Consider the following 24,738-nt stretch of genomic DNA (forward strand, 5'->3'; position numbering starts at 1 on the left):
CCTCCTCTATGTGACATCCTTTTATATATTTGAATATCTCCTAATGTACACTTTAAATTTAGTATTTCTGCAAATGCCACATGGGTTTTGCCACACTTGGGAGCAGAAATCTCAATCTCATGGATTCAGAAGCAAGTCGCTCTGAATGCAAATGGGTCTTACTCCCAAGATGCAGGACTTCAACTGGGAAGAGAAGAAGCCACGTTGTGAGTGGTGTTTGATGGACCTGGAGGGGTTGGCAGGAGATCGCAATTCTGCACATTCTAGCACTTTTCGTATTTTCATTTTTGTGTGTGCCGCTTTGGGTTCCATTTTGGGGAACCCTAAAATATAACAAACCATAATTCTCATGTAACTTTTTTTCAATTAAAAAAAGAGGCAGACTTAGAGGAGTGTATTTAATATAAGCCAGTTTATTGCACTGAGGAAGTAGGCATATACACAGAGTTGGAGAAGTTACGTTGAGAAATCATCATTAGTCCATCCAGAGCTGGACAAGGCTGCCCTCTTCCTTAAAAAACCAAGGCTTTCTACCAAAGTCCCACTGAATTCCTGCTTCTTCCATCTTGGGTTGGTGGAGGGACAGTAACACTGTACAGAAACAGGAAGTGTGGCAGGTGCAACCTGGAACGCAGGGATGTTTGACTGCAGCTACACTCTGTTCCACTCAATTGACAGTACAGGAGTCCATCCCTCTTTGAATCTGGTTACCCTAGAGGAGAGCAGCAGCGGCGAAACCCACTACCTTATATTGAACCAGACCATTCATCCATCTAGCTCAGTATTGTCTTCTTGGACTGACAGTGGCTTTTCTGGGGTCTCTAGCAGGTGACACCCCTAACTCTACTTGGAGAGGCTGGGAACGAACCTAGAAACGTCTGCATGCCAGACAGATGGTCTACCACTGAGTATCGGTCTTCCCTCAATCCAGCCCCACAGCTCCCTATTGTCTATGCATTTGTTTGGTCCATGAGTTTGGTCTGGTGCTCTGTTGTTTGCCTGAAATGTGTCCCTTTCTGCTCACTATGCCTTGCAGAGATCAAGCCCTGACCTACTTTTTTGGGTTTTGCCTAGGTGGTTGGCCACAGGGAGATAAATGTCTAGCTGTTCCAAGGCTAGGTCAGGGCTAGATAACAGGACTTGGCAAACAAAACCATCTCAAAATATGACATGCACAACCAGTTTTAAGGTGCCCTAAGTATTCTCGTGATCTTTTCGACAAAATGAAATCCTGTGATCACCAAAAAAGAAATGGTCAGAACTGGCTGCCCTCCGAGTCAGTGTTAGGCAAAATAAGCCACCATACGACATCCATCTCTGTTCAGCAGAGTGTCTAGCCTCTTGTAAGTCATTAACAAGAATGTGTGCAATTAATATTGTTACTAAGCTCAGCATATAAAATTATTTCCATACTTTCAATGTAATATTTCAATGTCACCTGGGTAAAATATACAGAAGGGGACAGCTATGTACATATCCAACAGAAATAAACAATGACGTAAATCACTTCTTAGGATAGATTATGTAAGGTTCCAATTAGTGAACACCAAAAGGTTTTAAGTTCATTAAAGCCACATAGCCTGTACAGAATCCCTCGAGTTCAGGCTGTGAAAAACAACAACAACCCCAAACAAAGCAGGTTTTGAAATCCAGAGGTTTCTCATGGAAAGGTTTTGAGTGAAAAGCTTTTAGGGAGCTAAGGATGTTAATACTTTGGCAAGTGTTTTTTCTGGCAAAGACACACAGAGTTGTGGGGCACAGGGTTCGTGCGTTCCTGAGCTGAAGGCAGGAAAAAAGTTAGGACACCCTCCCAGTCAAGAGTGCAGCTGATTCAGGCTGGATCTACACTGACCTGTTTAATGTTATTAGAATGATATATCATTCCAAAACATCACAGGGCATTCTGGCAATTTAAAAGCATTTCCCCACCTTGTTTTCTCCATAAAAATGCTGTTTCCCTACTGCCAGTTCCTGGTTGCTCTGCAGCGCCCTCTTGTGCCACATTTTAATAATGAATGTTAAAAGTAGGATGCAATGTGTCCATCTGTGTTACGAAAACCCTTCCTTAACTTTATAAACCATGAGTTTAGATCCATCCTGTGTGAGGCAGAATCGACTATTACCACAGGCTGCAGGAAGGGGGTAGTCGTAGCTTTTGAACGGATTTCAGTTTATCGCAACTAGCTTATCTAGAGAAAAGGGCTTTAGCCGGGTCTGTTGTGTTAGCTTCCGACTTTCAGGGATTTCTCTCCTTTTTTTTAAAAAAAATCCAAGCCTGCATTCAAAACTGCCACTCCCCAGGGGGAAGGAGATTTAGCCCAGCCAGCTGTGCTAATTTTCTACTTCCAGGGATTAAAAAAATAATATATATATATATATATATATATATATATATATATATATATAAGGCAGCATCCAAAAACATCACCTCGTTCTGAAGTCATGCAGCCCCATTTTATCTCTTTAGGACCTGACCACTTCATTCAGAGGCCTGTGTAGACTGGGCTTTTTGTCTGAAGTAATTGGAACATAAGAAGATCCTTGCCTGATCAGACTAAGCCCAGGATCCTGTTCTAACAGTGGCCAACATGACACTGATGGGAAACCCGCAAGCAGGACTTGAGAACAGCTCTCTCCCTGCTTGTGATTCCCATCAACAGTGGAGGCAGAAGATAGCCATTGTGCCTCGTAGCCATTGATGGACTTATTGTCCATGGAGATGGAACACTATGTCGGGATTTGGTGGAGCTAGTATGTCTCTGTGCAACTGTCGTGTTGGAAGCAGGCTATCAAAGCCACATACTGGAGTATATTCCTGGCAGTAAAGTATTCTTAAGTCTCTAGACTGGTCCTGCCCATCCAGGCTGTGCACAGAAGGGCTATAAATGGTTTCCTGTTTGAGCTGGGACCTTGACTGAACAACAAGGTCTTCCTTGCTCTAAAGTGTTTCTGTGCATTCCTGGGCTTCAACTCCCTGCTGACCTGTGGCAGCTGCCCATGGCTAGTCATTGACACAGCAGATGATGTGCTTGATGCATAAATGCTGGGAGTTTATGCAGAATAGGTCTGCATGGATAATGCCATTCTAAAGTTTAGTCACTAGGTGGCACTAGATCTAGTTGTATCTGAGTGGAGTCAGGCACTTCCTTTTGCAGTTCTGTTCTTGCTTAAAAATCAATGAAGTTCTTGTTTAGCTTCCTGACTTTGGGTTCTCTAAGGCTTCCATGACAAGGTATACAGTATATCAGTGCTATTACCTAAAATGGGAACTGTGTATTATTTGGTACGTTTACAAGTTTGAAAGAGTAAGCTTTGAGAAAAAGATCTTGGGATTTCCTGTTCGCCTTCCTGCACAACTTGCTTGCTTGAGTCTGGTGAGGCCTTATAGCATTGCCAAATTTGTTATTTCAGTTGGAACAGGAGCGTGGGTCTTTGTAGGAACAGACACAGCAGAGCATTTGCATTTCATGTAACAACAGTAACAAACAACAAACAACAACACAACCTTGGTCCCGCATATCTTTCAATGGCCAGCGCCCATTTATACAGTCATTTAATGGAAGCACTTCCAATAGGAAGTTGACAGTGTTGGCTTAAATTATCCCTGCCATTGGGTTCTAGAGGCACCATTTAGGGCGCATCTCCCTGGGCTTCGATCTGTGAGTTACCCAGAGTGGTTCATCTAGTGTGGCACTGACTAGAGGCCTGTCACAACAGCATGAAACCAGGAGGGAGTTTGTATAGAATTAGAACTTCGCATAAGGCACGTATGTTTGGAAATCTCTTGCATCTGGGTGCGACCTATTACATACCCACCGTCACCCTAGGACAAAAAAACAACCCCACCTCTACCCCCGTTACATGGCTACCTTCCATAGCATATGTTACTGAAGAATGTGCTTCTTTTTATTTTTTCTGTCTCGCTGCGCCACCTGCAAAGGAAAGGACACATCAGTTTCCTTAGTGCCATTTTGAAGCAAAGGGGTTCCTTAATTTGGAGGATCATGTATGATCTCTGTCCGCGCTGCAATCTGTTTAGCTCTAACACTGCTGCAGCTTCATGTGCCATTTTTTTCCTGGGGAGAGGGCTGAGAGTTTTAGCAGTCTACAAACCTCCCAAGTTGAAAGGGATAATGAAATTTGAGAGTTCCACTTTGGTTCTATGTTGGGGGAGAGGGAGCAGTTTATAAATATTGCGGATAAATGATTTTCTGCCTTGACTTGCGTTTTGAAGTGAATGCATTACTGGGAGGTGTGGAATGAAAATGTCTACAACAGCCTCCAACAGAAGCAGTTCTTACGCCAAAGTCACTATGCATATAAAGGCTATATTGACAGCATAGCTATTAAGATGAACATTTTATAACTTCTTTTAAAAACTGTACTTGAGCTTCTTGATTTTTGTTCATCTTCATGGACTGATTGGAAGATTTCCCTTTTTTGCAGGGTGTGTGATTGAGAATAGGGAACTCTGAATAGGATATCTACTGAACAAAGTGCTCTTATGGAAAAAGACTGGCCATTTTTGGACAATTATTGGGATCTCTTGGGAGAGATGTTCCATATCGTTTCCAGGACGGGTATTTACAGAGTTAGCTGGGTAAGGGTGTGGGAATGGAAGGCCTGGTAAAACAAACAGACTGGTCATGTAACAAGGCGTTTAGAGATCACATGTCATTGGTTCATTGGGTTATGTTATGGTGGCTTGCAATCAGAAGGCAAAGGAGGAGTAACTATGCAATTTCAGGATATTCTTCTTCTTCTTTCTCGACACTTTGTCCTCCCCAAACTTCTACCCTCCAGGCATGTTGGACTACAACATCCATTGTGCCTGACAACGGACCATGCTTGCTGGAAGTGATGGGACTTGGAGTGCGGCAACATCTAAAAGGCCACAGATGGGGGGAATGCCTGCTTTACACCACCGAAGGCAAAATCTGAGTGGAGTCTCAGTGAGCAATGGAAGAACTGAAGAGTCCTTTGGCTATCCAACAACAGCGCAAACCCACCATCAGATTATCAGGACTTTGATCCAGATTTATGTCACAGCTCCAGTGAACAGAGGAGTCTTTGGTGGTGGTGGGTTGGTGACTCACAGATACGCCCAGTGCTTTTTTTCTGGGGGCGACGCAGGGGGACGCATACCCCTAAACATTTTGTGAATCTTTGTACTTTTGTCCATTTATCCTTGGTTTTCAAACGGCCTAGTTCTCAAACGTTTTGGCTCCCGAATGCCGCAAACCCGGAAGTGACTGTTCCGGTTTGCGAACTATTTTTGGAAGCCGAACGTCCAATGGGGCTTCCGATTGGCTACAAGAGCTTCTGCAGCCAATCAGAAACCACGCTTTATGTTCTGAACGTTTTGAAAATTGAATGGACTTCTGGAACGGATTCCGTTCAACTTCCAAGGTATGTCTGTACTGGATTTATTTTTCCCGATTTGAACTATAAAATGATGATTTTCTTGAGTCAAAATGGGAGTATCACTAAACATTATTATTTTTTTTTAGAAAAAAAGCACTGGATACGCCTGTCTGTGCACTGTGACCCTGCTGTTTGGAATAGGGTGGCCATGTGTCCTATTTCACAAAGGACAGTCCTCTATTTTAAAGACCCGTTTAAATGCAACCCTAAGAAGGCAGAGCACGTGGGCCATGAAGTTACTCCTCAAAAACACCTTGTAAACCTGTGGGTAAGGACTGTCTTGTTTTGATTCAACCATACATCTAATATTATACTTAATGTATATATACTATTGTGTTTTATGTGTTCTGTTTTCTTCCTACCTTCTCTACTGGCTATTGACCAATGTGCATTTTGAATTAGGAATCTTTAGTTTGAGATAACCACATTAGTCCAAGTTAAGGGGCTGCAAACATGAGAAGTGGTTTCAACCTGCCAAAGCACTGTGTGAACAATAAGAGTTATATTACTAAAGGTGAAGGACCCCTGGATGGTTAAGTCCAGTCAAAAGTGACTATGAGGTTGTGGCGCTCATCTCGCTTTTAGGCTGAGGGAGCCGGCATTTGTCCACAGACAGCTTTCTGGGTCATGTGGCCAGCATGGTTAAACCTCTTCTGGTGCAATGGAACACTGTGACGGAAACCAGAGCGCATGGAAACGCCGTTTACCTTCCCGCCACAGCGGTACCTATTTATCTACTTGCACTGGCGTGCTTTTGAATTGCTAGGTTGGCAGGAGCTGGGACGGAGCAATGGAAGCTCACTCCGTTGCAGGGATTTGAACCGCCAACCTTCAGATCGGCAAGTCCAAGAGGCTCAGTGGTTGAGACCACAGCGCCACCCGTGTCCCTAGAGTTATATTACTATAGCGTTTCAGCAATGGAGTGGGCTCGGTGTGTAGAATGGTTTGGGCCGAAATCTTCACTCAAAGCTCTATTTTGCCATGAAAGAAGGAGAACATAACTGAAATTGCATTTTTACAGGATTTTAAGGTATGGAAAACAGAAATCAAGACGAAAAGGACACCCGTAATCCCCACACGCCTGACAACATTAAACGATTCAACAGGAGACGAAAATTTTCCTGTGAGGAAACGGTGATTGGCTTGACACAAAAAAAAGGTAAGACCTTGGACTCAATCCTGAGCAACTAGGAGTCTTGCTAGTGACTCCAGTAGCTACAGAGACTGGACCCGGATGGCAAAATTACACACACGAAAAGAATATAGCGCATATAATTAGCCATTACAGAGGCAGAAGCACAGCTTTACGTGACAATGATCATTAGGCATGGGAAGTCCCAAACGCGACGGTTAGTTCACATAGAGAAGCTGCCCCCGGTGGTTTACATACCTCACTGCAACTCACAACCTCTTTTTGCTTTATTATCTCCAGTATCAACCATCGCTTTTAAATCAGTGTCAACCACTGCTTTCAAATAAAAGAGAGACGCTGAATGTAGCCAGGTGATTAGCAATACCAAAACTGTTAACAACATGGCCGTTTGGGCCGAAAGTCAGTGGGATGTCACAAAGAAGTCGCTCGATTAAAGACGTCTTAGCCGGTTAACCTCGGGAGCTTTAGTTGATCAGTCGTAATTAATTAACTGATGTCGCTTGCATACAAGTTAAGCAAGAGCTCTGGAGCAGAAAGGCAGACGTCCATCTTTTCTTTTCTTTTTTGTAAGATGGATAAGTGCATTTGCAAGGAATGAAAATGCAGAAGTCCAGCTGCAGGACATTGTAATTATTCTCTTGGAGGTTCAATAACTATTGTCAATGCCTACCAGCTGCAATGGTTATGATCTGCATCCATTGGCAGAAGCAGAATGACACTGAGTATGAGTTGCTGGGAATCACAACCGAGGAGAGTGCTGTTGCACTGTTTGTGGGCTTCCCATGGGATTAGATGGGGGGGGGGGGAGAAATAATCTAATTTAGATATACAGTGGTACCTTGGTACTCAAACGGCTTGGCTCTAGAACAAATCAGCTCCCAAACACCGCAAACCCGGATGCGGCTTCCGATTGAGTGCAGGAAGCTCCTGCAGCCAATCGGAAGCTGCGCCTTGGTTTTTGAACTGTTTCAGGAGTCAAATGGACTCCTAGAATAGATTAAGTTCGAGAACCAAGGCACCACTGTAAATAAGCTTCAGCTTCCTGTCTGTTATATAAAAGTATATCTCCAATAACACTTAGCCAACAATTCTCAGATATTCTGTTTCGAAACGGGATTTGGTGGAGAGCGGAAGATGTTCTCCCAGCCACTCAGATTTCTCACCACTTATTTACTGGACCAGTGTGCACCTGTTGTTGTTGTTTTTTTTTCTTTTTGACCCTCAAGATGCCAGAGGGAGGGCAGACAGAACCCTCGGAGCTGGCTACAAACATCGCCAGGCGGCCCCATCTCATTGGCTGTGTCACAAAGTCAAATCATGAGGAAGGGAACGGAAGCGTCGCCCTCGGTCGGAGTTGACTTCGCAAGGACGTTACATAGCCAATCAGATTTGGCTATGCAATGGCGACATCTGAAGCTACCTCAGACTATTGCCAGTCCTTTCTGCCCATGGTTTTTTTATCTTGAAGTTGCGAACCGCCCTGAGATCTATGGATAACGGGCGGCACAAAAACGTAATAAATAAATAAATAAATAAATAAATAAATAAATAAATAAATGTGCCAGGCAGTAGTTGGGAGTGTGGCTGCCATTCCCAAAGGGGATGAACGCTTTGCCCTTTTCCCCCATGCCTGAAAATCTCCAAAAGAGAGAGGGCAGGTCTGCCTGAATGAAGCCCGTGAGCGAGCTAGCTAAGTTCGGCTCAGTCTTGACCTCCAGCAATTACAATTCAAAAAGGGCTTACTTGAGTTGCTCTTGCTGTGCCTCTTCTTCTTCTTTCGCTTTGAGGAGCCCCTTTGGCCCTCCTTGTCGGCAAGGGCTTGCTCCGGGGGGACCGCCGCAGAGCACGAAGAACCTGTCACCGGCTCCTCCGAGAAGGACTTCTCCTGAGAGATGTCCACCAGAGAGTCTATAGAAGGTTCTTTGTTTTCCTTGATCGCTTCTTTCGGCGCCTCCGGAGATAGTAGCTCTGTGGTATGTCCAGGTTCTTCCTCCTTTCTGCTGCCTTTCCTGACGGCGCCGCTCACCTGGTCATTTGGATTTAAGCCGTTCTGCGAACGAACCAGTTCTGTTCCGCCAGCTGGGTCTCCAGAGCTTAATGAAATAGTTTCGCTTCCAAGGCCCGAGGTGCTGCTCCCAAACTTGATGAAGGAGGTCGACTGGGACAACACCAAGTCATTGAAGTCCACGTTGTCCTGGGTGCTACAAGGGACGGCCCCGTCTTGCATGCTTGTGTCGTTTCCTGATTTTCCGCCTCCCTCCAGTGGAAACGAATTCAAGGAATTCGTCTCAGTACCAGGCCGGGTTGGAGAACATCTCCCACTCCCCACTCCGGGAACGGGCTTGTCAGAAGCCACGGGGTCAGCAGCGACAGCCTCCTGCGTCTTAACTGGGGTTACGACATCCGAAGCTGTTTTTTCTACTTGATTCTGGAGCTTAGTTTGCGCAACCACATCCTTTCCCCCTTCCTCCTTCGCTGGGTCTTTGGCAGGCTGGACACTTTGGCCTGAAAACAATTGACAAAATACACAAGGATCAGATCCATCTCTGAGGGTTTTTTGTGAATGAGAAAGAAACACGCTGTCGGGCAAACGTTCAGGCTGCTCCTGAGTTTCCCTAGCACCAGCCCCCAACAAGACTTTCTGGTTTCTCCCCCTCTCTTTCTTAAAGGTAAAGGTAAAGGGACCCTGACCATTAGGTCCAGTCGTGACCGACTCTGGGGTTGCGGTGCTCATCTCGCTTTATTGGCCGAGGGAGCTGGCGTACAGCTTCCGGGTCATGTGGCCAGCATGACTAAGCCGCTTCTGGCGAACCAGAGCAGCACACGGAAACGCCGTTTACCTTCCCGCCATAGTGGTACCTATTTGTCTACTTGCACTTTGACGTGCTTTCGAACTGCTAGGTTGGCAGGAGCAGGGACTGAGCAACGGGAGCTCACCCCATCGCGGGGATTCGAACCGCCAACCTTCTGATCGGAAAGTCCTAGGCTCTGTGGTTTAACCCTGACCTCTCTTTCTTAGTAATGCGAGTTTCCCTGCCCTTCCTTTATTCTACCGCCTGCCATTGGGGGAGATGGGAAATGTGATATGAAGCCACATGCTGAGTAACTGTTGATGTGGCAGTGTTGTGCAGTGGCTAGAGCAGGCATAGGCAAACTCAGCCCTCCAGATGTTTTTGGACTACAATCCCCATAACCCCTGACTACTGGTCCTGTTAGCTAGGGATGATGGGAGTTGTAGTCCTAAAACATCTGGAGGGCCGAGTTTGCCTATGCCTGAGCTAGAGCATCACCCTTGGAACTGGGCAGGGGTGCCCGCCTGAATAAAATATTGGGTGGGGGCAGGTAAGCCCCATCCTACATAACTGATCACATGATGCGGTGCGCACACACCATTTGAATGGCAAAGCCCATCAATTTTGGGGGGGCCCAGCCCCCTCAAATATTTTATTGACTCCTATGGACCTGGGAGAAGAGGGTTCAGAGCCCCACTCAGCCATAAAACTCACTGGGTGACCTTGAGCTGGTTACTGCCTTCCCGCCTATCCTACCTCACAAGGTTGTTGTCAGCGTTAAATGAGAAGGTAAAGGTAAAGGAACCCCTGACCATTAGGTCCAGTCGTCGCCGACTCTGGGGTTGTGGTGCTCATCTCACTTTATTGGACGAGGGAGCTGGCGTACAGCTTCCGGGTCATATGGCCGCTTCTGGCGAACCAGAACAGCGCACAGAAACGCCGTTTACCTTCCCACCGGAGCGGTACCTATTTATCTACTTGCATTTTGACGTGTTTTCGAATGGTTAGGTTGGCAGGAGCAGGGACTGAGCAACGGGAGCTCACCCCATCACGGGGATTCGAACAGCCAACCTTCCGATTGGCAAGTCCTAGGCTCTGTGGTTTAACCCACAGCACCACCCGCGTCCCTCTCCTTGGAGAAGATGGTGGGATATAAATTGAATGCCATTGGGTTGCTGCTTTCTAGCTCAGCCTCCTATTTGCCCTGACGTCTAGTCCCAGCCTCCAAAATGGTAAATTCCATATTCCGCCACACAGGGGCTCAGTCAGATGAAATGCTACTCACACCAAGCAGAATTGCACAGATGCTCTGGGTATCAGTTGCTGGGACCTGTTGTGTTCAGGTCCTACTTGTAGACTTCCCATTGGAATCAGGTCCCGTAGGCCACTTTGAGAACAGGATGCCTGTCTAGGTGGACCTTTGCCACCTAAGCGAGCAGGAAATCTTATGTTCTTAAAATCCCCACCCCACCCCTGGCTGCCGCCAAAAAGAGCAATTGTTTTATGGGACAGGGCTGCCCATAAAATTAAAAAACCCATTTTCATTGTAGTGATGGGTGGATTTTTGCGATTGCAAGTTGTTTAAATCTGTTTTAATGTTGTATTTTATCTTGCCATGGGATATCAGGGTAAAGGATGGGTAATAGCATGTTAGTTTTCACAACAGAAGCAGCAGCAGCAGAAACAGCAATTGCTACTACAGTCATACCTTGGAAATCGAACGGAATCCGTTCTGGAAGTCCATTTGACTTCCAAAATGTTCGCAAAATCACGGCTTCCGATTGGCTGCAGGAAGCTCCTGCAGCCAATTGGAAGCCATGGAAGCCCTGTTGGACGTTCGGCTTCCAAAAATAGTTCTCAAACCGGAACAGTCACTTATGGGTTTGCAGCGTTCAGGAGCCAAAACGTCCGAGAACTAGGCTGTTTGAAAACCAAGATACGACTGTATTACTACGACTTTTGGATTTGCTGTTCTTACCATTTTCTTTCCCTTTCTGTGGTTGACTGGGTGATGTCTTCGCGGGTGTGTCTGTATCGGCTTTGTTCCTGGCCGTTTTCCTCAGCTGGAACCCCTTCCTGATGTCAGCCAGCAAAGCATCGATAACACACACTTCGTCTTGCTTCACAGCTCCTTTCTTAACTGCTGTTGGAAATAGAGGAGAGAGTTAGCCAGACGATCAGTGCGACAGGCTGCTGACATGCTGGGGCTTCTGAATTTCAAAAAGAAGGTACTTATATTTAAGCTGCCACGAGATGTAGTGATGGCTGCCATCCTGGATGGCTTTAAGAAAGGATTAGACAAAACCACAGAGGATAATGCTGTTAATTGTTGTTGCCCAAAACATCTGGAGAGCATGTTGTATTTATTTTACTGTTGTTAGCCGCCCTGAGTCCGGCTTTGGCTGGCGAGGGCGGGATATAAATAATTTATTATTATTATTATTATTATTATTATTATTATTATTATCATCATCATCTGGTCGGTGGAAGAAGAATACAGTGGTACCTCGGTTCTTGAACATAATCCATTCTGGAAGACCATTCAAGTTCTAAAGCGCTCGAAAACCAAGGCACAAAGGGCTGCCTGCAAATTCAGTTTAGAAAATTGAAAAACACGCAGCGTTCGACTTCCAAGGCACGTTCAAAAACAGAAGCATTTACTTCTGGGTTTTCAGCATTGGGGTTCCGAAATATTCGTCAACGGAGACGTTTGAGAACCAAGGTACCACTGTAGTTTAATTGAAACTTTTTACTTAATTTCCTTCCATGCAGTGTGCTGCCCTCTGGCAGCCTACACCATTATTCTTTCCCTAGCAGTATGGCTACATGATCCCAAAATCCATCATATTGGTGATCCTGAGAGGCAGAACGAGGAAAAGCCGTTAACATCTATTTCACTTGTACTCCAGGTCTCCTGTAAAAATGTCATAATCTTGGATGAATTTAACAAAGGGTCAGCTCCCTTTTTAGGCCAGCCTGCAATATTCCATGTTAGAAAGCTAAAGTTGGCTTTGGCTTTGCTGGAGTCTAATCTTTGTCAATTGTCTTCTGAAAAACTTTTGGAGTTTGCCATTTTTTGTGGCAACTGAATCCATCATATTGTGTTGCACTAGAAGCAGTGGTTCTCAAAGGATGTGGTGGGAAGCTTCAAAGAAACATTTTAACATATTAGTGTAGCACAGTATAGCATACTATCACCATTATTATTATTTTTTTGCAGAATATGATTGGGTATCTTTTCAAAGCAGAGACATCACCTTGCCAACAAAGGTCCGTCTAGTTAAAGCTATGGTTTTCCCAGTAGTGATGAATGGAAGTGAGTGCTGGACCATAAAGAAGGCTGATGGCCGAAGAATTGGTGCTTTTGAATTATGGTGCTGGAGGAGACTCTTGAGAGTCCCATGGACTGCAAGAAGATCTAACCTATCCATTCTGAAGGAAATCAGCCCTGAGTGCTCACTGGAAGGACAGATCCTGAAGCTGAGGCTCCAATACTTTGGCCACCTCATGAGAAGAGAAGACTCCCTGGAAAAGACCCTGATGTTGGGAAAGATGGAGGGCACAAGGAGAAGGGGACGACAGAGGACGAGATGGTTGGACAGTGTTCTTGAATCTACCAGCCTGAGTTTGACCAAACTGCGGGAGGCAGTGGAAGACAGGAGTGCCTGGCGTGCTTGCTCTGGTCCAGGGGGTCACAAAGAGTCGGACACGACTAAACGACTAAACAACAACCACAACAAAATCCTGTGCCTGCTTCCACAATCTTTTCAAAACGAGAGCAAGAGCAACAAGTGATACTCTTATAAACAAAGCACTGCTAGGAGTTGTTTCTCTTTGTTTTCCAATGCATTTGTTATCAATAATAAAATTAATGAGTGTGGCCCAAAGAAAAAAAAGTCTGAGAAACCACTGCACTAGTGAGTACTCGAACAGATTTTCCTGATCCATGTTTGTAAAAATAACCTGGGAAGACAGCAAGGCACTGAGCAGAACTTCCATGACCAAGAGCACTCTTGCTCAAACACCTACTGCATTACGTTAACAAGCCCATCGAGATACTCACTGATCTTTCCATTTTCTCCTTTCTGCCTCTTCGCCTCTTCTTCCTCCAGCTGCTTCTTCCGTTTCTCAGCTCTTGCCGCTTGCTCCTTTCGGTCCTTGTTCTCCTGTGGGTAGGAGACACTGGCATGTAAAGGGCATATCAAAGGTTTGCTTTAGTTTTATTTGCAAATTATTTTTAATTGATTTTCCTTTAAAAAACCAAAAACAAATTGTCACCAAATTAATACAAATTTAATACAAACTTAAAAACTGACTTCCCACCACCCTGATGTTCCTTCTTTTTCCATCCTTCCATTGCTGCTCCAAATACATTAGATTTCCCAATTTTCATTTCAATATTCAATTAAATTCAACATAATTATGTTACAATACTTCATCTCCTCTCTCTGCACATTGGTTGTACAAGTACTAATTTCTGCTGAGACTTTTATATATTATTGTAACATATCCACAAAATAATCAGGTAGAGTAAATCTCTTTTATCTGTCTATAATAATGATTACGTGTAATAGTTCTAGGGGTTGCTCATGCGTAAGTTGCCGCCACTCTTGGCTTGGTTGCCTGGTTGAACCCTTTCTGTCTGGACAGCCCTTCACTTCGTGGCTGTCTCAGTCGCTGGCAGAATCCGTCAGTGGGCGTTTTTTGAATCTCTTCCAGCAAAGAAGTTCTTTGACGCCAAGTCTCCTCCTACTCTCCCTGCGCGGAAGTCTTCTGCGCAGGGAGGGAGTGGGCAGCGGAGTACCCGTGCTCTCCCCGCTGGCCTCCTCTCCGAATCCCCCACGCTGATTTCCTTCCCCAGCAGATGGGCTGCCTCTCTCCCTACTGGGACCCTCTCCGGCATCCCTCTGGAGCCTTCCCTCCACCTCTAGCTCTGATGGCAGTTCCATGACATTACAGTAACTTTAAATCATTTTCCTCTGATACCACTTGGGTAGAGCTCTGCCTTAGAAAAACAAGCCCTACTTCTTTTTTCTAAAAAAACAAAAACACGAAAACAAAGATTTGCTTTATTATCAGGCTGCCACAGCAGCTACTAACCACGATGGCTAAATTCTATCTCCACTGCCAGAAGCATTATCTGATTTTCCCTGCGCTTCCTTTTCTGTACATATTGTAATCCTACACGCTAAATGCTGATGTTGCAGTTCACAAACAGATTCCCCACCTTATCTCCTATTCCTTACAGTTTTTAGGATCCCACTATTTCATTCTCAAACTCAAACCTTTAACGCTTTGATGTAGAGATCCCGGAAAGTTTTCATGGTGTTAAACATATCTTCCAAAGACAACTTGTTTGGGTCCTCGCAGAGGTAGTTGGCAAGCTTTATTTTCTTCGTTTCAATGACTTCGAACTCGGCCTCCAACTTCTTGTTAGCGCTGATGCTCTCCTGAAAGACATTTGATTTAGGTCAGAATTAAAAAAAACAATTCAACAAACACAGCAGCAGACTGCCCTGGCAAAATGGCGGAGGCCTCTAAGCGCAGTGAGCCTGTTGCACGCCCACCTGAATGGCTTTTCCATACTGGGCTCTCACGTCTTCCGTTGATGACAACAATTTCCGTTCAAGATCCTGCAGCTTTTTCAGATTGGAACTGGATTCAGAATGTATCACATCAAGGTTGATCCTGAAAAGGAATAGGCCACAAGTTCTGGCGTCTGGATTTGCTAATCCTGGGAGGAACTAGGAGTTATGTGGGGCTGGTGTGGGATAAAATTCCCATTGGAAGTTTATTTATTGATAGGAGATATTTGCACCCCAAAATCCCAAGGCAAAATATAGTGTATGTGTGTGTGTCTATCTATATAACAGAAATCTATCACAGCGGTTTACTATGCAAAAACATAAAACCATATAGCAATTTTTTTAAAAAAAATTAAAAGCAAAATAATTAAAAATAAAGAAACCCAGCACCAACAAGTTGTACATAAAGGCCCTTGCCAATTTTACATAAAAGCTCTTTCCTGAGATCAGGGTCAGGCAACTGTAGGTCTTGGGCAGAGGATTAAAAACTATGAGGAAGTTCACTACAGTACATTTGGAAACAGAAATAGAGGACCTCTAGCCAAATCTTGGACTACAGTCTCCATCATCCTTGACAATTGGCTCTGCTGTCTGGGGCTGACGTGACTTGGCAGTTCAACAACATCTATAGCGGGTTGCAAGTTCCCCACTCTGGCTCTGAAGTACAGTGGTGCCTCGCAAGACGAAAAGAATCCGTTCCGCGATTCTCTTCGTCTAGCGGTTTTTTCGTCTTGCGAAGCAAGCCCATTGACAGCTTAGCGGATTAGCGCTATTAGCGGTTTAGCGGCTTTTAGCGATCAGCTGTTAAGCAGCTTATCAGCGGATCAGCTGTTAAGCGGCTTAGTGGCTTAGGAAAAGGGGGGAAAAGCGAAAAAAGCGAAAAAAACCCACGGGAACTCGCAAGATTTTTTCGTCTTGCGAAGCAACCCCATAGGGAAATTCGTTTTGCGAAGCGCCTCCAAAATGGAAAACCCTTTCATCTAGCGGGTTTTCCGTCTTGCGAGGCGTTCGTCTTGCGGGGCACCACTATATGATGTTCAAAGACCAAAGTCCTGGCAGTTTATTTGCTAGTCTCAGTTTTTTCCTTGGCAACAACGTTACATTTTTTTAAACACACCCGCCCACATGCATGCATGCACACAATGCATTCCTACCCTGCTGCCTTTGAAACATATTCAATGTCTTTGGGAAGCTGCAGCAAGTCTGTGTGGTTTTTTTCTACTTCCTAAGCAAAAAAAGAGAAGAAAACATTATTATTATTATTATTAATTAAATTTGTATATCGCCTTCCATCCGCAGATCTCAGGGTGGTTTACACAACATAAAATTACATTATATAAAACCCATGAAATACCTCCAAAATATGGTGGAGTAGCGTAATGCGAGTCTGGTTTGCTTTTGTTTCTGTTAGCTTGAGCAAAGTGCCAATTTTAAAGCCGTCAGCATCTCCTGTGTGACTTCCCTACGGAAAGAAGAAAAAAACCATAAGAGTCTTGCTGGTTCAAGCAAAAGGCCCATCTAGACAAGCATCCTGTTCTCACATTAACCAGCCATTTGATTATGGGATGTCTGCAAGCAGGTTCTGAGTGCCATGGAATTCTTTCCACAAGGAATTGCTAGCAACTGGCATATAGAGAAATGCTGTCTCCGACAGAGTCAGTAGGGACAGGTGAATCGGCCTATTTTGGTTTCTGCCGGTTTCTCATTTTTCCAATCTTGTAAGTTCCGTTCACCAAATTTCCGCATCAGTTTGTGCATTTCTTACATAAAAAAACTCATGAAAAATTCGCCTAAAATACTGTATTGGCCCGAATATAAGCCGCACCTGAATATAAGCTGCACCTTTAAAATTGGAGGGGGGAGGGAAAGAAAAAATACCCAAATATAAGCCGCTCCATTCCTCGCTGCTCCTGACTGCATACTGGGGGGGGCGGGGTTTAGCTTTGCTGTGTTCTGGCAGCCTTTCTACTTCCTCGCTCTCTCCCTTCCAGGCCTTGGGGGAGTGGACAGGGGACTAAGCGTAGGACGGACGGTGCTTTGCTGCACCGGTCGCGAATATAATCTGCACTTTAACTTTTCATGGTCGGAATTTGGGGGAAACCTGAGGCTTATGGGGTTTTTCTTGTATGTTATTATTTTAAATATTATTAATAATGAATTTTTACACACACTTTGCTCTAGGATGTGCCTTTTCTGTAAACATCACCCAACTGAAGAACTGCATAGCAAAATTCAGAGGAGTGTGAATTTGGAGGGATAACTATGTTTTGGTTTGCAAGAAGCACAAACGTATGTAGGTTTGCCTTTAAAACTGAACTGAAACAAATCTCTCTCCCCCATCCCTAAATCGCAGGGAAAGGAAGGGAAAGACTAAGGCCACTTCTAAAATGCATGTTTTAAACTATCACTTACGTAGTTCAAGAAGTTTCCAACTTTCAGGATCAACTGACAGAAAACAGGCAACCGTTGGCTGGTGAGGAGATCTGGGGGAAGAAAAAAATTAATTGGTACAAAGCCTGAAAACAAGACCTTAAGGCAACAGCCCTCTGCCCACCTGTGATTCCAAGCAACTGGTTTTTAGAGAAATACTGCCTCTGAGAGTGGATAGCTCAGCTGGTTAGAGCATGGTGCTGATATTGCCAAAGTTGCGGGTTTGATCCCTGTATGGGCAAGCTGCATTGCAGAGGGTTGGACTAGATGATCCTCAGGGTCCCATCCATTGACCATTCTATGATTGTGGCGAGTAGCCATTGGTAGCCCTCTCCTTCATGAATTTGCCCAGTTCTCTTTTAAAGCCATCCAAGTTGGTGGCCATCACTGCCTCCTGCAGCAGTGAGTTCCACAGTTTGTATTGTGTGGAAAAGTACTGTATTTTTTGCTCTATAGGATGCACTTTTTCCCCTCCAAAAATTAAGGGGAAATGTGTGTGCGTCCTATGGAGCGAATGCAGGCTCTCTTGGCTTCAGTGATAGCAACGCGAAGCCTGCGCTCCGGAGGCTTTGCGGTGCTTTCGCTGAAGCCAGGAGAGTCTGGTCTTTGAGGCTGGTGGTGGGGGAAAGCAGCGCTTCCCCCCACCGCCAGCCCCACAAGCTCGGTGGACAGCGGGAAGGGGCGCGACGCCTTGGCGCTGCTCCCTGACCTGGTTTTGAGGCTGGCGGTGGGGGAAAGCAGCTCGGTCAAAAAGCCCGCAGGAGCCATGCACTCTTTAAAGGCTGTGCGGCTTCTGCCGACTTTTCTAAGAGGTGGGGGAATTCCCCCACCTCGTAGAAAAGCCTGCAGGAGCCGCACAGCCTTTAAAGAGCGCGCCACTCTTGGGGGCTTTTCCCCAAGGAGGAAGAAGGGACTGACTGGCCGAGTCAGTCCCTTCTTCCTCTTGTGGGCTTTTGCGGGAGATGGGGGAATTCCCCCACCTCCCGCAAAAGCAGGGAGAAGGTCTGGGAGAAGCTCACAGGCTGTGTACAGCCTGCCCGCTGCTCCCAGAGCTGGGGGGCGGGGGGAATCTTTCCCCCCTTGATTCCCCCCTCTGAAAACTAGGTGCGCCCTATGGTCAGGTGCGCCCTATAGAGCGAAAAATACAGTACTTTCTTTTTATGCATAGCCATGGAAGATTCCTATATCAGATTTAGAACCAGTAGTCTAGGAAGCTTCCTTATGACGAGTAAATATCACTGGTCCATTTAGCTCAGTGCAGTTTACCCTGACTGGCAGCAGATCCCCAGGGTTTCAAAACAAGAGACATTTGAATCCCTAGATATGCGGAGAATTGAACCTGGGACCTTTTGCATGCAAAGCACATGCTCTGCTACTGAGCTACAGCCCTTCCCAAATAAAGGTTAGGAATCATACAGAGAGGTGAAGCCTGCCATCATGCCCCCAGTCCTCCCTTGCAGAGTTATCTTTGCGTGAGTAAGCAAAATGCCTTAATTTGGGGGGTATGGAGGAGAACAGATTTCTAAGCCAGGAAGCCGGCTTTCAAGTGAAGGGCACCAGCACCTACAGCTCATTTATGGGCTGAGGTTTCTTTGGAAACTGTTGCTATGCAGATGGGATTAGTACACTGCATGCCGAACGGATCGTGGCTCCATTCCATTCACCATCACTCGGCTGATCTGTGCTAGCCTAATCTGGAGGCACCGAGTACATAAGACAGCTAAAGTTTGCATTTCCTGCACAAACACAGATCTGTGCATTGGGGCAGCGTATGACCTGGTTTCTCATTCAAAAAGCCAATTCTTGCATTCGACCGAGTCCTACCTATAAATGAACCCAAGTTAGTCATTAACTTCAATGGGTCTACTCTATATAGGACTGTCGTAGAACACCCTTCCGGGGGAGTCTGATTTCTTTGAATATTGCCATCTGAGATGGGATGTCCAAACATCAGGGAGCCCAAAAGATCTCTTCTTCTTTGGCGATCACTCGTAGCAGAGTAAGACTGTCTTCTATAAACACGGTTTTAACAATGAGTTCGTAAGTGACAGTGGAAGCCAATTCTGGATCCACATGTCCTTCCACAGTGGGATATTGGTTCCCGAGCGGGAGTTGATCACGGTGTGGATTTGCCAAGCGTGCCTTCCTCTTAGCACTTTTCTCCCTTGTGTCCTGAGTTCGAGTGTCTTCAAAGCCCACAACACCTTTGGTAAAGGCTGTTCTCCAACTGGTGCGCTCGTAGGCCAGTGTTTCCCAGTTGTCAGTATTTATACTACATTTTTAAAGAACTGACACAAGATCTACCTACGGGTTAAGCCCTTGTTTACCTTCACAGGCCCTCCTGATGGTTTCGGCTTTGGGCTGCAGCATCTCCAGCAGAACGGCCGTCTCTTCACACATGAGCATGCACTCGATCCGCAGCTGGTAGCTGGAACAGAAACAGTGATGCTGGCACAAAAACATCGCACATACACTATGCTGAAAGGATGAAAGTGCACTGCCCCCTTCTCTTCCCTGCTCTCTCTTCTCCCCCAACTTTATACAGTGGTACCTCAGGTTAAGTACTTAATTCGTTCTGGAGGTCTGTTCTTAACCAGAAACTGTTCTTAACCTGAAGCACCACTTTAGATAATGGGGCCTTCTGCTGCTGCCGTGCCACTGGAGCACAATTTCTGTTCTCATCCTGAAGCAAAGTTCTTAACCTGAGGTACTATTTCTGGGTTAGCGGAGTTTGTAACCTGAAGCGTATGTAACCCGAGGTACCACTGTACTGGTTGTTATCCTTGCTTTCTTATTCTTCTTCTGTTTTCCCTTTCCCCCTTTTTTCACTTATTCACTTTAATCTGCTGATTTGAAAGAGAGGTAGAGCTGGGTATCATCCGCATACTGATGAACACCCAGCCCAAACCTCTTGATGATCTCTCCCAGCGGCTGCATGTAAATGTTGAAAAGCATGGAAAAGCATATCACATGGAATTATACATGGAAATTATACATGGAAAAATATGGTATGTACTTTTGTAACTCAAGATAATATTTAATAAAAACAACAACAACTTATTATTTATACCCCAATCATTCTGGGCGGCTTCCAACAAAGCAGTAAAAATACATTAAAACATCAGTCATTAAAAACGTCCCTAAACAGGGCTGCCTTCAAATGCCTTCTAAACATCAGATAGTTGTTTATTTCCTTGACATCTGATGGGAGGGCATTCCACAGGGTGGGCACCACTACCGAGAAGGCCCTCTGCCTGGTTCCCTGTAACTTCGCTTCTTGCAGTGAGGGAACCGGGTTGAATGACAGTGTCCGGGTTGAATGACAATAATAATAAATAGATAACCAGTGTTAAATGCTGTGCATTTAATCAGAACTAAGAGTTGATATTATTTTAGGCTAGCTCTTGCTGAGGAGGAGCTTGGTCAAAGCTATGTTAAGTTGATATAAGTGGCCCAGCTTCCCTGCAGGCACCTCTAGATAGCTGAATTCTCAGGCACATTAACAGAGACAGGTCTTTTCACGGCTACTAGCCACCAGAGGCAGGTGGAACCTCCAAATCTGAAAGCAGTATACCTGATGTAGGCTGAACATATGTCACTGTCTTATACTGAACCATGTGACTGGCCTATTTAGCTCAAGATCATTTTACTCTAGAGGGAGCCAATGTGGGGACCCCAGGGGCTCTGGAGTACAACTCTAATCAGTCTTACCCAGCATGGTCAATGGTAGGAGATGATGGGAGTTGTAGTCAAACAATATATAGAGTATACAACACTAGTGGAACAACAAATGGCACCGCTATCTGAGGCAGCCCTGTTTACGGATGTTTTTAATGTTTGATGTTTTATCGCTTTTTTTGTTATTAATATTCTGTTGGGAGCCGCCCAGAGTGGCTGGGGAAACCTAGCCAGATAGGCGGGGTATAAATAATAATAAATTTGTTGTTGTTGTTGTTGTTGTTTTCAAATATCTCAAGGGCTGTCACATGGAAGATGGAGCAAGCTTGTTTTCTCCTGCTCTGGAGGGTAGGACTCAAACCAATGGCTTCAAGTTATAAGAGAAAAGATTCTGAATAAACATCCTTTATGGTACTACACATAAAAGGCCTCCACTTCCCAAAAACTAATAAAACGCAGGCAGGACAAAAAAACCCCCAACCTTCCCTCAAAACAGACAACTCCTCACTAAGCAACAAAAGCCAAAAACTCTCAATTAAAACAAATAAATTGGGAGGTGAACCTTGATGCCCACAGATACAATGTTAGGGCCTCTGTTAATCTGTTAGAACATAGGATTAATTTTCTTAACAGCCCCTGTTAAAAGATGTGAGGCTTTCCATTACCTAGGAACCCCAAGGAGCAGAAGATAGAACTGGTCTGCATTTGCTAATTTGTCCTTTTCTTCTTTGAAGGATTTCAGGTTTTCTATCTGAGAAGAAAGCAGAAGGGTTAAGTTCCAAGAACATCACTGCATTTACATACTCACTGCCACACAGAGAAGAACTGAAATAAGACTTTGCTTATGTGTGTTTAGGGCACAGCTTACTTCATGCTTTTCAGGTAGGAGTTTCAGCAGCTGCTTGAGAACCTCCACGTCAAACTTCGTTCGGTCGCCCTTCTGGATCATGTCAACCACCTCCACATTTGGGCTATCGATCAAAGAGATTGTTGGTTAGATGCAACTACTGCCCTGCGGGGACAGGGGATTATGAACTGGGAGTGGAGGCAGGGAGATCTGGGCTGAATACTTCAGCTAAAAACTAGTCAAAATATGCCATTACTGTTATTTAAATGAATCAAGATGGCTGCTTGTGGGAATTATTTGCGTGCACGTATGAGGTTCTGGATTCAGGGCAAAATTTGCACAAATTTACAGGTTACAATCTTTTGGACAACCACACTTCCTTAAATCCTATTGAATTACATGAATAAAACCCCCCACAGGATTGCAGCATCTACTAGGATTGCTAAGGAGTGCTAATTTTTCATCAACATTTGACCTTAATGCTCTTTTTACAATCGTGAAACGAGATCTCACCACTTGAATTGCTTCAAAAAGATGTTCAAATTGAGACTCTTCTTGGACTCCAGAAACGTGATCTATTTCGGAAAAGGAAAACATTTTTGGTCATTCTTACAAAGAAGCGCACAAAGTTAATCGGCCACTTTTTCTTAATGGTTAGACCATTGGTCCGTTTGGCACAGTACTGCCTACACGAATTGGCAACAGCTCTCCAAGGTTACAGGGACGCGGGTGGCGCTGTGTTAAACCACAGGACTTGCCAATCAGAAGGTCAGTGGTTCGAATCCCTGCAATGGGGTGAGCTCCCGTTGCTCGGTCCCTGCTCCTGCCAAGCTAGCCGTTCGAAAGCACGTCAAAGTGCAAGTAGATAAATAGGTACCACTCCAGCGAGAAGGTAAACGGCGTTTCCGTGTGCTGCTCTGGTTCGCTAGAAGCGGCTTAGTCATGCTGGCCACATGACCCGGAAGCTGTGCGCTGGCTCCCTCAGCCAATAAAGTGAGATGAGCGCCACAACCCCAGAGTTGGTCATGACTGGACGTAATGGTCAGGGATCCTTTACCTTTTACCTCCAAGGTTAGAGTCAGGGGTCTCTTTTCCCAGCCCTACCTGGAGATGATGGGATTTGAACCTGGGACCTTCTGCATGCAAGACAGATGCTCTACCACTGAGCTATGGCCCTTCCGCAAGAAAAGAAGAGGATTAGACAAATTTTAATGGACTTAAAAGAGGATCAAACAGTTTCATGGCTACTACGACGGCTCTGGCCTGCAGCGATAGCTGGAGGCAGCTAAGCTTCTGAACACCAGTTGCTGGAAATCACAGGAGGGGAGAATGTTCTTGTGCTAGGGTCCTGTTTGCAAGTTTCCTATTGAAACATTCAGTTGGCCACTGTGAGAACAGGATGCTGGACTAGATGGGCTGTTGGCCCGGTTTCCTTACGGAAGAAAAGGCTGAAGGAGCTGGTTTGTTTAGTCTGAAAAAGAGGAGACTGAAAGGATTTATGATAGCCATCTTTAAATATCTTAAGGGCTGTCACATGGAGGATGGAGCGAGCTTGTTTTCTCCTGCTCTGGAGGGTAGGACTCGAACCCATGGCTTCAAGTTACAAGGAAGGAGATTCCGACTACACACCAGGAAGAACTTTCTGAGGAGAAGAGCTGTTTGATAGTGGAACGGTCTCCCTCAGGAGGTGGTGGACTCTCCTCCCTTGGAGGTTTTGAAGCAGAGGTTAGATGGCCATCTGTCAGGGACGCTTTAGTTGAGATTCCTGCTTTGTATGGGGTTGGGCTAGATGACCCTTGGGTCCCTTCCAACTCTATAATTCTATCATTCTATGATAGAACAGAAGCAACTTTCCTCCCCAACTTCAAGCTTCCTTGCCTGGTCTTCTTAAGGAGATTCTCCATCATCACAGGCGAATGGCTATCTGCAAGGCAGTCTTATTGGTATCATTGGGACAGACTGCGCAGTTCTCCAGATGGATCATGGTCTTACCTCCTTCGGTTCCACCTTCACCGGGGCTGCCTGTTTCTCCTTGGGCTTCGTTTGTGGGAAGCAAAACAATTGCTCTATGCTCGTGTAGTCCGGCTCAATGGTCTCCTCACTACTGCTTGTCACAGAAGCCCACATAGAGTGTCCCTCTACAAGACACAAGGCATTATGGCAGGTGGCACACAACAATTTCTCCTTGCATATATCCCCTTGAAATGATGCACTGCAGGAAAATTATTAGATATTGGATGCAAAAAAGAAAAAGAAAATAGTACAGTAGAAAATAAAAAAGTTGATGGCATTGAAGTCTTTAAGATGCCACAGGACTAGTGTAAAGTTGGACTGAATTACGGAGGCCTCTCCAGCTGTCCTTTCTATCGTGCATTAATGATAAGCTGTACTCGTTATAGTCTTGGGTGGCAGTTATTTGCTGCCCCATTTTCAACACTGTTTGGGGGAAAAACGTTCTCGGAAAGAATCTGCATGGCTGTGGCTGCAATCCATCAATTTGCATTAAAAAGAAATCTCAGCAGGAGAGCTGAAGATACTAAAATTGATGACGATATATGAAAAAGAGACAGCCAAATACTTTGTTTTTACAAACACGTCAAAATAGCAGCATTCTATAGCATATAAATAAATATGCCAAGTTCAAGCCAGGCATCATGGCAGCTCGAAAGCCTATCAGGACAAGGTGGCCACATGCAGCTGTCGAAATGACAGGGAGGAAAGCGAGGCATACATCTTTGGGGAGAGAGTTCCATAGCACTGGGGCTACCACCGAGAAGACCCTACTGTCTATGCTTCAGGAGGAGCTGGCGTGTGGAAAAGGACCTGCAA

At 45.2% G+C, this 24,738-nt stretch overlaps 1 protein-coding gene across 10 annotated transcripts in view; it reads right to left on the bottom strand.

Moving 5' to 3' along the window:
• Positions 1 to 395: 395 nt before the first annotated feature.
• INF2 (inverted formin 2) overlaps positions 396 to 24,738 on the bottom strand; it is a 75,718-nt gene continuing 51,375 nt past the window's right edge. For 2 of the 10 annotated variants that reach the window (XM_083731396.1, XM_083731390.1), the window contains 14 exons: positions 23,902 to 24,047; positions 22,423 to 22,484; positions 21,931 to 22,033; positions 21,728 to 21,813; positions 19,712 to 19,812; positions 17,367 to 17,437; positions 16,309 to 16,416; positions 16,109 to 16,179; positions 14,937 to 15,057; positions 14,655 to 14,819; positions 13,433 to 13,535; positions 11,348 to 11,512; positions 8,321 to 9,082; positions 396 to 6,892 (listed from right to left, as the gene is read on the bottom strand). In XM_083731396.1, the coding sequence (XP_083587522.1) occupies positions 6,816 to 6,892; positions 8,321 to 9,082; positions 11,348 to 11,512; positions 13,433 to 13,535; positions 14,655 to 14,819; positions 14,937 to 15,057; positions 16,109 to 16,179; positions 16,309 to 16,416; positions 17,367 to 17,437; positions 19,712 to 19,812; positions 21,728 to 21,813; positions 21,931 to 22,033; positions 22,423 to 22,484; positions 23,902 to 24,047 (2,141 nt within the window). In that variant the 3' untranslated portion in view covers positions 396 to 6,815. Of the gene's footprint in view, positions 6,893 to 8,320; positions 9,083 to 11,347; positions 11,513 to 13,432; positions 13,536 to 14,654; positions 14,820 to 14,936; positions 15,058 to 16,108; positions 16,180 to 16,308; positions 16,417 to 17,366; positions 17,438 to 19,711; positions 19,813 to 21,727; positions 21,814 to 21,930; positions 22,034 to 22,422; positions 22,485 to 23,901; positions 24,733 to 24,738 lie in introns of those variants that run through there. The other 8 variants (XM_083731393.1, XM_083731395.1, XM_083731392.1 and 5 more) reach the window with 8 other exon arrangements.

This window comes from Podarcis gaigeae, assembly GCF_964106915.1.
Source record: "Podarcis gaigeae genome assembly, chromosome: 1".
NCBI lineage: Eukaryota > Metazoa > Chordata > Lepidosauria > Squamata > Lacertidae > Podarcis > Podarcis gaigeae.